Raw genomic sequence first — 15,016 nt, forward strand, 5'->3', positions numbered from 1 at the left:
AGGCCCTGGGTCCCAGGCTCACAAGAACATACTCTCTAGACAGGACACTCCCAAGGCTCAGAGCTGGTTCCTGGGATGGCCTCAGTCAGTCCTGAAGACGGGCCTTTCTTGGGGATGTGCAGAGTTTCACTCTCCCCAGCCTGCTGAATTAACCCTTTCCTGCTGGCGGGTCCACCTGGATTCTCTCGCTTGTACATATCCGGTTGTCAGTACTGTTTGTTGAAAAGATGGTCTTTCCCCATCGAATTGTTTTGGCACCCGATTGAAAATCAGTTGTGAGTTAACTTCTGGACTCAATTCTATCCCATTGACTCCGTCCTCTGTCTATGAGTATTTTCTCGTAGTCTCTTAATCTGTCTATAAACTGCTGATGTTCCCTTTTTCATTCTTAATGCTGGTAATTCGTGCTTCTGTCTTTTTTTTTTTTTTTTTGAGACAGAGTCTCACACAATCTCAGCTTACTGCAATCTCCACCTCCCGAGTTCAAGCTACTTCTGGCTAATTTTTGTATTTTTAGTAGATACGGGGTTTCACCGTGTTGGCCTGTCTGGTCTTGAACCCCTGACCTCAAGTGATCCGCCTTCTTCAGCCTCCCAAAGTGCTGGGATTAAAGGCGTGAGCCACCGCACCTGGCCTGCTTCTCTTTTTTCTTTGTTATTCTTGCTGGGCATTTATTTTTAGTTTTATTTTTTATTATTTATTTACTGAACAGCTTTGTCTTTGTTGATCACCCTTGATTATACGCTTGTTTTCTGTTTCATTAACTGTTGCGTTTATTTATTTTGAGACAGAGTCTTGCTCTGTCACCCAGGCTGAAGTGCAGTGGCACCATCTTGGCTCACTGCAACCTCCACCTCCCAGGTTCCAGCAGTTCTCCTGCCTCAGCCTCCCAAGTAGCTGGGACTACAGGCATGCAGCACCACACCCAGCTGATTTTTGTATTTTCAGTAGAGACGGGGTTTCACCATATTGGCCAGGCTGGTCTCAAACCGCTGACCTCATGATCTGCCCGCCTTGGCCTCCCAAAGTGCTGGGATTACAAGCGTGAACCACCGCACCCAGGTGCTTTTAGTTCTTTTTCTTCTATTTTGGGGGGAGTTTATTTTGGTGTTTGTAATTTGTGATGAATGTTTGGTAAGTATTATGATTTTTATCCTTTTTACTTTTCTAATGCAGGCATCTAAAGCTCCCGGTTTACTGTTAACTTGCCTTTTCCTTCTTCCTGTAAGCGTGAATATGTAGTATTGTCATGTTCACTTAAAATGGGTTGTTCCTCGTTTGGTTTTTTAAATAGAACTTTTCTTTTTTTCTTTTTTGTTGATTAGAAAAGCAACATAACATCAAACAATTTTCCAAAGTAAGCGCGCTGAAAACCCAGGCATGGCATTGGGACCAGTGCCTGCGGTGCCATCACAGAGATGCGCTGAGCAGCTGAGTGCGTTTTCTTCCAGACTTTTTCCTTTCTAAAATTTTCTTTATTTTAATTGCATGTAGACCATGAGTCTTACATGAAAACAGTCTATTTGGAAATTCTTTACATTATTGAAGGGGGGAATTAAAAACAGACTGTCAACTTTTCCACCTGAAAATTTTATGAAAAAGAAAAGCACCAAAATCATATAAGTCATGTTTCATGTACTTGTCGGACACGTCTACATCATGAATCAGGCTGTTTATAAAGCCATAGTGAGGAACACAAAAGGGGTGAATAAAACCCAGAAAGTGATGGAGGGAGACTGTGTGAAGTCTTGGGGAAACACATTTGTGTTCTTGGTAAGCGAACTTCAAACCAACAGATTTAATAAGAGTAAGAATACGCTTAGCCAAGCATGGTGGCACCTGCCTGTAGTCCTGGTTACCCAGGAGGCTGAGGCAGGAGGATCGATTGATCCTGGGAGGTCAAGGCTGCAGTGAACTGTGATCATGCCACTGCACTCCAGCCTAGGCGACAGAGCAAGACCCTGTCTCAGAAAAGGAATCTGTCAAAAACTTTAACAAAACCAAAAAACAAAAAAACCTTTTGAAATGATTACTGTAGACTGAAGCGCATTTTCAGATGCTGAAGTAGGGTTTTTGTTTTGTTTTGAGACAGTGTCTCGCTCTATCACCCAGGCTGGAGTGCAGTGGCATCATCACGGCTCACTGCAGCCTCAAACTCCTAGGCTCAAGTGATCCTCCCGGCTCAGCCTCCTGAGTAGCTGGGGCTGCGGGCTCACACCACCACATCTGGCTAATTTTTAAATTTTTTGGAGAGATGGGGTCTGGCCATTTTGTTCAGGCTGATCTTGAACTCTGGTCTCAAGTGATTCTCCCACCTCAGCCTCCCAAAGTGCTAGAATTATAGGTGTGAGCCACTGTGCCTGGCCGAAGAAGGGTTTTTAAGATTTTACCAGATATATTAGTCTTAGGTACAGCATTCTAGTTAAAAAATAAAAAGAAGAATTACGTTTCTCTGGTGCTATTAGATGTTCTGCTTTGGTGTCTTATACGTCAGGCGTCCACACGGCAGGTGGACTTGGGGTAAGTGTGTCTTGCTCTGCCTCACTTGCTGCTTTCAGAGAGATTTCTGGGTCTCACATAGCTATCGTGAAGTTGGCTGTATAAATATTTATAAACTGCAAAAGCAGTAAGAAAGCTCATGCAGTTGTAAAAGTCATGCTTGGTTTGTGCCCTTCAGTTGTTTAGTCAGAAAGTAATAAAGCCCAGTGTAATTACAAAATTACTGTCTGGAAACAGGGAAGTGATGAGCCCTGGCACCGTTTTTCTGTCCCAGGAATTGCTCTGGAAGCTCTTTGCCGTGTAGTTATGTTCCGTCAGAGCCTTCCAGGCTGCTTCTGTGAGTGGTGATTCACTGTGCCTTTGTTGTGAACAATATGGGATTTGGGCTACAGCCTCTTGTAACTTCTTTTCTAGTTCATATCGCGCCTGCTTTCCTGAGTCTTTTTCTTCTTTCCCATTTGAATTCCATCACAGGAGGGTGTGCCAGGGTGGATGCGTGTGTGTTTCGAGTCAGATGCATCCCTGTCCTCCAGAGGCTGACGGTCTGATTGGGAGTCAGATGCGGGCACAGTTCCATTGACTACGGCTTTGGAGAAGACGTTTTGGGGCAGGGCAGCTGCAGGGCAGGAACGCGGGAGGGCGTAGGAGAGGTGCCGTGGGCGAGGAGGAGCAGCCCCTGGCATATGCCAGGCAGAGGCGGCTTGGTGCCGCCCTCAGAAGGCCGTCCTTGTTGCTGTGTCCCCCGCAGGTGATCGCCATGATCAAAGGCCTGCAGGTGCTGATGGGCAGGATGGAGAGCGTGTTCAACCACGCCATCCGGCACACCGTCTATGCTGCACTGCAGGACTTCTCCCAGGTGACCCTCCGGGAGCCGCTGCGGCAGGCCATCAAGAAGAAGAAGAATGTCATCCAGAGGTCAGCCTTCCCTACGCCCTGTGCCCGCTGTGCCCACACGTCCTCGGACGAACTCGGGTTCAAACAACAGGAGCATTAAATTCTCAAAAATGATTTCAATACATTTATCTTCAACCTCCAGATGCTCTTGGTGAATTACCTCTAAAAGTAATGCATGGGTCCAATGATTAACCCAAACAATGGACAGTAAGTCAACTGCAGGGTGTCTGGGGAGTCCGAGGATGCCGGGACAAGGTGCATTTATCCCAGGCTCACAGTGCCTGTGGGGGTCTCTGCACGGTGGAGCCCTGTTGGTGACGAGGCTGCGTTCCAAACCAGTCGAGAGACACGCCCAGGCTCCGGTCATGCGGGTGACTTCATGTCCCTGTTGGTTACTGGGGACAGCCAGCTGCAGGCAGGTGGGACCGAGCTCTGCTCTGGCCGGAGGCTGTGTTCTGCCCTCTCCCTGCCCCCAGCGTGACTCGGAGCCACCTCACTGCTGCCCTGGGCTAACAGATGCGAACTGCAGCTCGGGGCAGTCTTCTGGGAGTAGTGACACTCTCCAGAAGGCAGGCTCCTTTTAAACCTTCCTGTTGGGCCGGTCCGTTACCACATCCCTCCGTGGCCCCCGGAGTAATTTGTATTTTCATGGGGGCTGTTCTGAGAGCCCGATAGTTGGGCAAGGAGACGGTGTGATTGTGAGGCTGGGGGTCTTGGCCTCTGGGCCTTGCTGATCACTTGGTGGGGTGTTCAGTGTCCTGCAGGCCATCAGGAAGACCGTGTGCGACTGGGAGACGGGGCACGAGCCCTTCAATGACCCAGCCTTGCGGGGCGAGAAGGACCCTAAGAGCGGCTTCGACATAAAAGTGCCGCGCCGCGCCGTGGGACCCTCCAGCACCCAGGTTCTCGTCCCTTGAGCCCGCCTGCGCTCTCTCCCTGGGGACCCACCCTGAGCTGCGAGTGGGTGGGGCTGGTGAGGCAGGGGTTAACTGAGGTCCCCGCTGCCCACTCAGGCAGGGAAAGTGGCGCCCGCCTGTGGTTTCTGCTGCTCCTCTGTTTCCTGCCCAAGTGAGTCGGGAGCGTGAGCGAGCCGTGCCTTGATTGTCAGATGTGTCACATGCACTAAGAAGGAGTCTGACTCCATTTCAACTCCCGTCCCAAAAACGTGGGCACACGTCCACGTGTCTGTATTCATTCTGTGTTTCTCGATGGGTGTTTGAATGTCTATAATCTTTACGTTGGGTCTGCAAATGACCCTCCTACAGATGGGGCGTGGGAAACTGAGGTGCTGCTTGCGTGTCCTCTTGTCGTGGTCCTGAGCTGCCCACTGTCCTCTCTCCTGGTGTGTTCAGGCCTCCCCGAGGTGCTTCTCACGACTTTCACACCCGGTTTAATCCGCACCACTGCGTCTGTCCTCCGTCCTGGGGCTGGTCTTCTCCTCATCCCTGCTGGAGGCTTTTAATCTCTTCTGCCACGCTTCTGGAAAGTCAGCAGCAGTGCACGCTGCTGGCTCCGCAGCAGGGTCAGGGGGACGGCCCTCGGCCTGTGCGTGGTGCCGGCCACCCTCCCCGCCTCCCTCTGCGTGCGTCCCGTGTCCCTGCCTGGGGTGTGTGTGTCGCGTGACTAACGTCTCTCTCCTGCCTCTCCCTCCTGTCTGTCCGTGTCTAGCTCTACCTGGTGCGCACCATGGCCGAGTCCTTGGGCTCTGCCGAGCTGCTCAGGCAGCTCAAGTCTCTGGGCATGGAGAGGCTCTTGCATGCGGTTAACACGTTTCTGAGGCAGTCGTGCACCTACCTACCCCTTTTAACCTTTGGTGGTAAGACATCATTTGTTTCTCTTGACGTTTGTGGCACGGAGGCGAGCGGCTCTGCGGCGAGCTGTTCTTTCCCCGAAGCAGCAGCAACGTGGCCGCGTAGACAGGCGCCCGGACCCCTCGGGGAGCTGGTGCGGGGCCCTCCCGGCCAGGGCATAGCAGAGCAGTCCTTCTCTCGTGGGCGTTCGGGGTTTGGCGTAACTAATGTACCGTGTATATTTTCTCCCCCACAAATGTTTCCTTGGATAATCCAGCTTTACATGGTGAGAACCATGCTAGAGTCCCTCATTGCAGACAAAAGTGGTTCCAAGAAAACCTTGAGAAGTAGCCTTGAGGGGCCCACCATATTGGACATAGAAAAATTTCATCGAGAGTCATTCTTCTACACTCACTTGATAAATTTCAGCGGTAAGAGATACTGCTGACAGCATCCGGCCCGGCATGTCCTAACACCACTAACACCGTCTAGTGCTTCTGCCTGCCTGACCACCCCGCCCCATCCCTTGGTGCACCCAGACGGTGACTCGTCCCGCCCTCTGTGGCGGCAGCTGCACGTCCCTGGCCTGAGCTCGCCCCACAGGGCGTGGCCCTTACAAGGCTATGAGCTGAGGAGCCTGGGCTGGCCCTGCGACATGAACAGAAAGTCTTTTCAACCGTGCGGAGTTGGAAACAGGCGAATGTAATCTGGTGCCTGCGTTGAGACACAGGCATTGATAAATACCAGAAATGGCCCCCGCAGTCCATGACGTGGGGGAAGGTAGCAGGTGCCCTGTGCCAGGCAAGCCCGTCCTGGGTGACGCCCGGCCACCTTGACCGGCCAGCTTGACTGGCCACCGGTGGGTGCGCTCTCTGCCCTCCGTGTGTCTGCCCCGTGTCCTCATTGAGTCGTCCGTGTCCACCTCTTGCTCAGAACAGGAACCTGCTGTCTTGGCTGGGATGCTGCAGGTGTTGGAGGAAATCGTACCACTTTTGCTGTTAACTCCATGAAAGGATGGAGTTCGAGCGTGGGCTCTTGTAATCTGTCTCATTTTTGTATTAGCCAGACCTCCCTGAGGGTGCCTCTAATGCTGCAGCCTGGACATTGGTTTTTATCCTAAGCAAAAGTAAAGAAGTCCTGTTTTTTTGTTTTTTTGTTTTTTGAGATGAAGTCTTGCTTTGTCGCCCAGGCTAGAGTACAGTGGGGCGGTCTCAGCTCATTGCAACCTGTGCCTCCCAGGTTCAAGAGATTCTCCTCCCTCAGCCTCCCGAGTATCTGGGATTACAGGCGCCCGCCACTGCGCCCGGCTAGTTTTGTATTTTTGGTTGAGACGGGGTCTCACCATGTTGGCCAGGCTGGTCTCGATCTCCTGACCTTGTGATCCACCCGCCTTGGCCTCCCAAAGTGCTAGGATTACTGGCGTGAGCCACTGCGCCCAGCCAGAAGTCCTGTTTTTATGTCTCCTTTTGAAAAGAGCATTTTTAGGTAAAACAGTGGCTCACACCTGTTAATCCTAACCCTTTGGAGAGCCAAGGCAGGAGAATCACTTGAAGCCGGGAGTTTGAGACCAGCCTGGGCAACATGACGAGACCCCCATCCCTACAAAAAATACAAAAATCAGCTAGGTTTGGTGGCACGTGCTTGTGTTATCAACTACCCTGGAGGCTGAGGCAGGAGGATGGCTTGAGCCCAGGAGTTGAAGGCTGCAGTGAGCTATGATCATGCCACTGCCCTCCAGCCTGGGTGACAGAGTGAGAGAGACTCTGTCTTAAAAAAAAAAAAAAAAAGACACTTTCTCCTGGGTCCCACTGAAGGGCTAACGGTTGATGAGGTGGCTTTACCTGCAGCCATGCCCAGCTGGTCCTGTCCCTAGTGCAAGGCCCCAGTGACCCCTCCCCACTCATGTCCATGCTGCATGGCTTGGGGCTGAGTGAGGAGGAGCAGGCACCCAATACACAGCCCCTTGTGTCATCTCTGCTAAAGATTTTTTTTTTTGCTTGCGGGAAATAACATGGTGTTGTTTGAACCCTCCCAGAAACGCTGCAGCAATGCTGTGACCTTTCGCAGCTGTGGTTCCGAGAGTTCTTCCTGGAACTGACCATGGGCAGGAGGATCCAGTTCCCCATTGAAATGTCAATGCCCTGGATCCTGACGGACCACATCCTAGAGACCAAGGAGGCGTCCATGATGGAGTGCGTGTCGCGGGGGCCAGTCTCCAGCCTTTGCGTGTGGTGACCAGGGGTCTCAAAAGAGGTGGAGGAGGACGGGACTGTTTTATTTGAAATCATGTTTCTGGGCCTGCGCAAAATAACAAGACCCCAATCTCTACGAAAATAAGACCGGGCGCGGTGGCTCACACCTGTAATCCCAACACTTTGGGAGGCCGAGGTGGGCGCATTACGAGGGCAGGAGATCGAGACCATCCTGGCTAACACGGTGAAACTCCGTCTCTACTAAAAATACAATAAATTAGCCGGGCATGGCGGCGGGCGCCTGTAGTCCCAGCTGCTGGGGAGGCTGAGACAGCAAAATGGTGTGAACCTGGGAGGCGGAGCTTGCAGTGAGCCAAGATCATGCCACTGCACTCCAGCCTGGCAACAGAGCGAGACTCCCTCCCAAAAAAAAAAAAATTGAGAAAACTTATCCTGGTGTGCTGGCTGATGCGGGAGGATTCCTTTACCACAGAAGTTTGTGGCTGCGGTGAGCTATGGATTGCACCACTGCACTCCACCCTGGCCACATCGCAAGACCTTGTCTCCAAAAAAAAAAAAAGTCATGTTTCCTGGGGTAAAGCTTTAGAGGTTAATACGACTAACTAACTAGTTTCTTGGCGTCAGACTGGAATTGAGAGCTCAGGCACTAGAACCAGTCACGTTCGTCCTTTGCATGGGTGCTGGCTGGGGCCCGGGGACTCAGCCTGGACCAGGGAGATGGATGAACCTGGACCTTCCCCAGGCCTCTGTAGTGCAGGCCCTGTGAGGTGGCCATGCCCGGGAGCTGCCACGTGGGGGTCCTGTGGCCGGCCTCTTGTGTGACGCAGCCTCTGACCCAGATGAAGTGGGGAAAGGAAGTATTGATCGAACAGCTTTGTTTTGGGGGTCAGGACTCTGGACCTAGATGGAAGGGTCAGTCTTTCAAAATATGAAGTCCATGGAAGGGAAAGTGTTTGGAAAAGGGTGTGTCTCATGGTGGGCGACTGGGGAGCTGCCCAGCGGGTCTGTCTTCTGAGCACCATGAGTGGGAAGCCCCTGAGTTCCTCGTGCATCAGTCCTCACACATCCCTCGTGGTGCCCAGGAGATGGTACGGACAGCCACCTTCCACTCTCTGTGGCTGTGGCATGGCCATGCCATCTGTGTGGGCAGAGTCTCTGATGGCTCGTTCCGCAGCATTGGGGTGGCGTGAGGAGCTGGAAGGAGGCCTCCTTCAGGCATGCGCCTCCTTGCCCCGGCCATGGCCTTTGTCCAGGTATGAGGCAGTGGGAGACAGGCCTTCAGCCATGGGCCCATGCTGGACATGCTTCTGGTCAGCTGTGGGATCCAGGACCTTCACCTTTGTTTTTGTTTTTAAATGTTTGATGCTGTCTGTGTATTTCCGTCGGTGTAATTTTTTCTTTTTTCTTTTTTTTGAGGCAAAGCCTTGCTCTGTTGCCCAGGCTGGAGTGCAGTGGCACAATCTCAGTTCACTGCAACCTCCGCCTCCCAGGTTCAAGCAATTCTTCAGCCTCAGTATCCCAAGTAACTGAGACTACAGGCACGAGCCACCACGCCTGGCTAATTTTTGTATTTTTAGTAGAGATGAGTTTCATCATGTTGGCCAGGCTGGTCTCAAACTCCCGACCTCAAGTGATCCACCCACCTCGGCCTCCCAAAGTGCAGGGATTACAGGCATGAGCCACTGCGCCCGACCACCTTTGTTCTTTTGCAGTCAGCTCATTCGTCCCCCTCCCTGCCCCCAACAGAGACAAGGTCTTGCTTTATTGCCCAGGCTGGAGTGCAGTGGTGCAAAGACAGCTCACTGCAGCTTCAACCTTCCAGGCTCCGGCGATCCTCCTGCCTCAGCCTCCTGAGTAGCTGGGACTACAAGCATGCGCCATCACACCTGGCTAATTGTTTTGTGTTTCACGGAGATGGGGTCTTGCAATGTTGTCCAAACTGGTCTCAAACTCCTGGCCTCATGTTATCTTCCTGCCTGGTCCACCTAAAGTGCCGGAGTTCATTCTCTATCTTTTTTTTTTTTTTTGGACAGGGTCTCACTCTGTCACGTAGGCTAGAGTGCAGTGGCACGATCTCGGCTCATTGCAGCCTTGACCTCTCAGGCTCAAGTGATCCTTCTACACTCAGCCTCCCAAGTAGCTGGGACTACAGGAATACACCATCACACCCAGATAGTTTTTTGTAGTTCTGTTAGAGACAGTGTCTTGCCCTATTGCTCACCTGGTCTCGATCTCCTGACCTTGTGATCTGCACACCTCAGCTCCACAAAGTGCTGGGATTACAGCCATGAGCCACCAAGCCTGGCCCTTGGAGTTCATTCTTGAAATAAAAAAATAGCTCAATTTTCTTGTTAAAAAAGAAACACTATGTACTTGTAGTGAAATATTTTAAAGGCTGCTAAGTGAGAAGATGCAGGCAGGTGGAGGCCCTTGTCTGTGCGTGACCTTGAGTGGGTGTGTGCTGTCCCCAGGTGTCCTCACAGCCTGGTGGGTGTGGCAGCCACCTCAGGCACGGCCACCGGGGCTTTCACAGGTGCACTGTGTGATGTTTGGAGTGAACATTGTTTTTCCTTACGTGAGAGGTGAAAAGCGGAGTTGAGTTTCTGAGGTGGGGGGAGGCTGTGGGAGCTGCGAGTGCGGGGCGGAGGCTGCTGGTGACTGCTGTGTCCTCTGCAGGTATGTGCTCTACTCCCTGGACCTGTACAATGACAGCGCCCACTACGCGCTCACCAGGTTCAACAAGCAGTTCCTCTACGACGAAATCGAGGCCGAGGTGAGGCCCATGCAGCTCCATGTCTGTTCATTTCTCTCAATTAAATCTCCTTTCTCATTTTGTTTTCTTCCAAGTATTAAACTTTCCTTAAAACATAAGACAACGTAAACCGAGAAGCAAGCATGTGGGAGCGAGCCCTTCCTCCGTGGATCTGCTCCCCGCACAGCGCGGGAGCTGCTTTTTCACTTGACCGCATGTCACTGCGGTGTCTGCGTCCTCATCTGTTTTTGGTTATGATCTTTGCCCTGAAGCAACTCCTGTTTGATTTCTCTGCTTTTTTGGTGTTGGATTTTGTAAGTAGCACTCTGCTGCACCCCCTGGCACGTTTTTATTTGCATCGTGTGACTTCTATAGGACCAGTTCCCACAGGTGGAATTCTCAGGTTAGCGTGTGCACATATAAGGAGATGAACCTTATTCTCCACGTCGCCGCCTCTGCCTTCTCACAAAGACCACCTGAAAATGGGGCTTCAGGGAGATGTCACAGGTCCCCGGCCCTGCAGGATGGGAGGAGGGCAGAGATGCCCTTCTTGACCCTGTCTGCCGGGCACCCTGGGTCCTGGGTCCCGCTTGCCACCAAGCACAGGTGTTCTCCTCACGGTTCCAGGAGGTAGTGCTAGTCCCATCTGCAAGTAAGGGTCTTTTGGGGGTGTCTCCTGACCAATCTCACACCCAGAACAGCCGCTGTGCTCCAGGGAAGGCCCAGGGGCGGCCCTCAGTGGTGTCTCCTGGAGTGCACAGTAGGTGGAGCTGTCCCAGGCAGGGACCCACGTGCAGTGCACAGTAGTGTCTTGTGGTCACTGCACACGGCGAAGAGAGACTTGCGGTGGTGCGACCTCCACTTCCCGAGTTCAAGCGATTCTCGTGCTTAGCCTCCCTAGTAGCTGGGACCACAGGTGTGTGCCACCACACCAGGCTAATTTTTTGTGTTTTTAGTAGAGATGGGGTTTTGCCATGTTGGCGGGGCTGGTGAACTCCTGACCTCAAGTGATTTGCCCACCTCGGCCTTGCAAAGTGCTGGGATTACAGGTGTGAGCCACCATGCCTGGCCTAGTTTCTTTTTCCTAACAAGAGCCTCAGGCCGGGTGCAGTGGCTCACGCCTGCAATCATGGCACTTTGGGAAGCCGAGGCAGGTGGATCACCTGAGGTCACGAATCTGAGACCAGCCTGACCAACATGGTGAAACCTCGTCTCTACTAAAAATACAAAAATTAGCCCAGTATGGTGCTGGGCACCTGTAATCCCAACTACTCAGGAGGCTGAGGCAGGAAAATCACTTGAAGCTGGCAGGCAGAGCTTGCAGTGAGCCGAGATCGCACTGCTATACCCCAGCCTGGGTGACAGAGCAGGACTCTTATCTCAAAAAAACAAAAAAGCCTCAGTTAGTTGCCTTAACGAAACATTTTGTTTTTCAGCTTGTTGTTTGATCTTGCTTTAGGGAATCACACTGTAACGTGTGCTTTCTTTTTCTTCAGGTGAATCTATGTTTTGACCAATTTGTTTACAAGCTAGCAGACCAGATATTTGCATATTATAAGGTTATGGCAGGAAGGTAAGTATCTGGTGTGTGATTTTGATACAAAACGTTTCATAATTTGATCTGACGTTCCCATTACAATTTGTAGTGTATGAAAAACTTTGTCTTCTTTCTGTACTAGTTTGCTTCTTGATAAACGGTTACGATCAGAATGCAAGAATCAGGGAGCCACGATCCACCTCCCGCCGTCTAACCGCTACGAAACGCTGCTTAAGCAGAGGCATGTGCAGGTGAGCTGGGCCGGGCCGAGGTGAGGACTAGAGTGTGCGTTGGAAAGACTGAGTTTTCAGCTGGGTGCGGTGGCTCACGCCTGTAATCCCAGCACTTTGGGAGGCCAAGGCGGGCAGATCACCTGAGGTCGGGAGTTCGAGACCAGCCTGTCCAACATGGCGAAACCCCGTCTCTACTAAAAATACAAAAATTAGCTGGGCGTGGTGGTGCATGCCTGTAGTCCCAGCTGCTCTGGGATGCTGAGGCAGGAGAATCACCTGAACCCGGGAGTTGGAGGTTGCAGTGAGCTGAGATTGCACCACTGCACTTCAGCCTGGGCGACAGAGTTTTTTGAGACAGAGCTGTCTCAAAAAAAAAAAAAAGAAAGAAAAAAAAAATTGAAATTTCTTATAGCTAACTAGGTTTTACTAGATATCAGCAAGGCTTGTGACTGTGAACGTCCTTACAAATTGTTAGGCATTGAAAGACACGCCCTTTCTGCTGGGTCACCTCACACACAGGGAACACCTGCAGCATGCTGCACCTGCCCTGCGGCTCCTGGGGGCGGGCATAGCCCGGAGCGGTCAGCCCTTCTCCAGGAGCCCAAAAGCCAGAGCTTAAAAAGAATGAAGGCCAGGCACGGTGGCTCAAGCCTGTAATCCCAGCACTTTGGGAGGCCGAGACGGGCAGATCACAAAGTCAGGAGATCGAGACCATCCTGGCTAGCACAGTGAAACCCCGTCTCTACTAAAAATACAAAGAATTAACCGGGCATGGTGGCAGGCGCCTGTAGTCCCAGCGACTCCGGAGGCTGAAGCAGGAGAATGGCGGGAACCCGGGAGGTGGAGCTTGCAGTGAGCCGAGATCGCACCACTGCACTCCAGCCTGGGCGACAGAGCGAGACTCCGTCTCAAAAAAATAAATAAATAAAAGTAAATAAATAAAAGAATGAAGGTGAGAAGCACTCATCAGTTCAGAGCATCAGAGAAAACTTTCTCCTGGCCAGCAGAAAGAATTTATACGGTGCTTATTTTTTACAGCTTTTAAAAAAATGATACACATTGCATGCCTGTATCAAAACATGTCATGTACCCCATAAATATGTACTCTTACTACGTACCCACAAACATTAAAAAAAGAAAAATAGTTAACAGTGATGTTACATCACACACATACAACTAGTAAAATGTGGAAAACTAAAACAAAATTGCACTTGGTTCTACTGTCTGTACACCAATAATCACCATGCACGTTTTTGGACATTTTTCACCAGGGCTTTGTCATATTTTTATGTTGTCAGAATAACACTTAAGTGTGAATATGTTCCTAGTATGTTGAAATAGGGAATAATTTTCTCTTATCATCGTAACACCTGTAAAAAGACACACACAGGCTGCCGTGTATATGGGGAGATGGGTCCTGAACGGGTCCTGAACATGGTTGTAAAGGGTGTTGTTACTGACAGACCGGCTTCTCCAGGGTCTCTGGTGAGGCTTTGGTTGTGTTTGAGCTGCTCATGTCCGCTCTTTCCCTGCCATCCTTCCCTTTGTACGCCAGCTCCTCGGCAGGTCGATAGACCTCAATCGTCTGATCACGCAGCGTGTCTCGGCAGCCGTGTATAAGTCCCTGGAACTGGCGATTGGTCGATTTGAAAGTGAAGATTTGACCTCCATAGTTGTAAGTAATTTTACTTTGTGCTATTGATTAAATTGGACTAAGGGTAGGTCCAGTTCTTGTATAGAGAATAAAAGAGATGCGCTCACTGAGCATGGCCTATACCAAGCCTCTTTTGCAGCACCTACACTCGTGTTCACGATGCTAAACTGACTTTAACGAACACATAACCCCAGTCTTGAAAAGAATCGTCAACTATGGCAAAAGGTAGCACACCACTTAATAAGACGTTTACATTTTAGTATTAACGAGCTAGGAGATAAAAATGTTTAACTTTGGCCAGTACGGTGGCTCATGCCTGTAATCCCAGCACTTTGGGAGGCTGAGGCGGGTGGATCATTTGGGCTCAGGAGTTCGAGACCAGCTTGGCCAGCATAGTGAAACCCCATCTCTACTAAAACTACAAAAATTAGCCGGGTGTGATGGTGCGCACCTGTATTCCCAGCTACTCGGGAAGCTGAGGCAGGAGAATTGCTTGAATCCAGGGGCGGAGGTTGCCGTGAGCCGAGATTGTGCCACTGCACTCCAGCCTGGAAGACACAACAAGACTCCATCTCAAGGAAAAAAAAAAAGAAATGTCTTCTTTAGGGACCGAGAGAGCCCATAAGACTCTTCCTGCTAATTCCTCTACCCCTACATTTTGCTCGGCTGTCTCAGTTCATCTCAGCTCCAGGTAAGGTCTAATCCTTCTCCTGTTACCTGGACCTTCAGGTTTCCCAGTGAGGATGTGTGTTCGGGGCCAGCGTCCCCCCTCACCCTCTCTGGGCCCTCAGCCATTTTTTGGCTGTCTCACGGAGCGTGCAGGGCAAGCCGCTTCCTTCAGAGGGTCTGTGGATTCTCCTGGCTTTCCCGGTATGTCCCTGTGGTATTTCTTGAAACAAAAGTTTGCAGTGTGAGTCTTCACTTGCTGCTCTGTTCGTCGGAGTGGGAGCTGCAGGTTAGACCCGCCTCTGTCTGCCATTTTTCCCTGTGTCTCTATCAGAATTTGAACACAGGAAGGGGCAAGACTAAGGAACAGGAAAACAGGCATTAAAAACATCTGAACTGGGGAACAGAGAAAAGTAAAAATGGATGAAACAGAAAAGAGCATAAGAAAGTGGACAACAGTGGAAAGACCTAACGTGTAACTGGAGTGTTAGAGGAGGTGAGAGAGCGTGGCATCACGGAAGAGTTGTCTGAAGAGAAGATGGCAGAAAGACCTTAACATGGGTAGAAGACACCGGCCTGCCACTGAGGTGTGCCACCGAACTGCACGTGCTGGAGCCAGGCCCGGAGCCACAGGGGGACCTCAGTGAGCAGGCCCCCGAGCCACAGCTCTGTGGATCTCCTGACTACCCCCAACTCTGACCCTCGGCCTGTGGTGCCTTTGAATCTTTAGGATGTAATCAGAGCTAGTATGCAGTAAGCCTGAACAGGCTGGTTGTCT

The 15,016-nt window shown here is 51.2% G+C and overlaps 1 protein-coding gene across 6 annotated transcripts in view; it reads left to right on the plus strand.

Annotated features, from left to right (window-relative positions):
• Positions 1–15,016, plus strand: part of CYFIP1 (cytoplasmic FMR1 interacting protein 1) — a 108,951-nt gene that overhangs the window by 56,646 nt on the left and 37,289 nt on the right. For 2 of the 6 annotated variants that reach the window (XM_009209798.3, XM_021940368.2), the window contains exons 14-21: positions 3,248–3,414; positions 4,148–4,295; positions 5,062–5,614; positions 7,219–7,375; positions 10,073–10,169; positions 11,645–11,721; positions 11,828–11,936; positions 13,474–13,593. In XM_009209798.3, the coding sequence (XP_009208062.1) occupies positions 3,248–3,414; positions 4,148–4,295; positions 5,062–5,614; positions 7,219–7,375; positions 10,073–10,169; positions 11,645–11,721; positions 11,828–11,936; positions 13,474–13,593 (1,428 nt within the window). Of the gene's footprint in view, positions 1–3,247; positions 3,415–4,147; positions 4,296–5,061; positions 5,615–7,218; positions 7,376–10,072; positions 10,170–11,644; positions 11,722–11,827; positions 11,937–13,473; positions 13,594–15,016 lie in introns of those variants that run through there. The other 4 variants (XM_003900682.4, XM_021940370.2, XM_017960452.3 and 1 more) reach the window with 3 other exon arrangements.

The sequence above is a fragment of the Papio anubis genome, chromosome 7 (assembly GCF_008728515.1).
Source record: "Papio anubis isolate 15944 chromosome 7, Panubis1.0, whole genome shotgun sequence".
In the NCBI taxonomy this organism is placed as follows: Eukaryota; Metazoa; Chordata; class Mammalia; order Primates; family Cercopithecidae; genus Papio; species Papio anubis.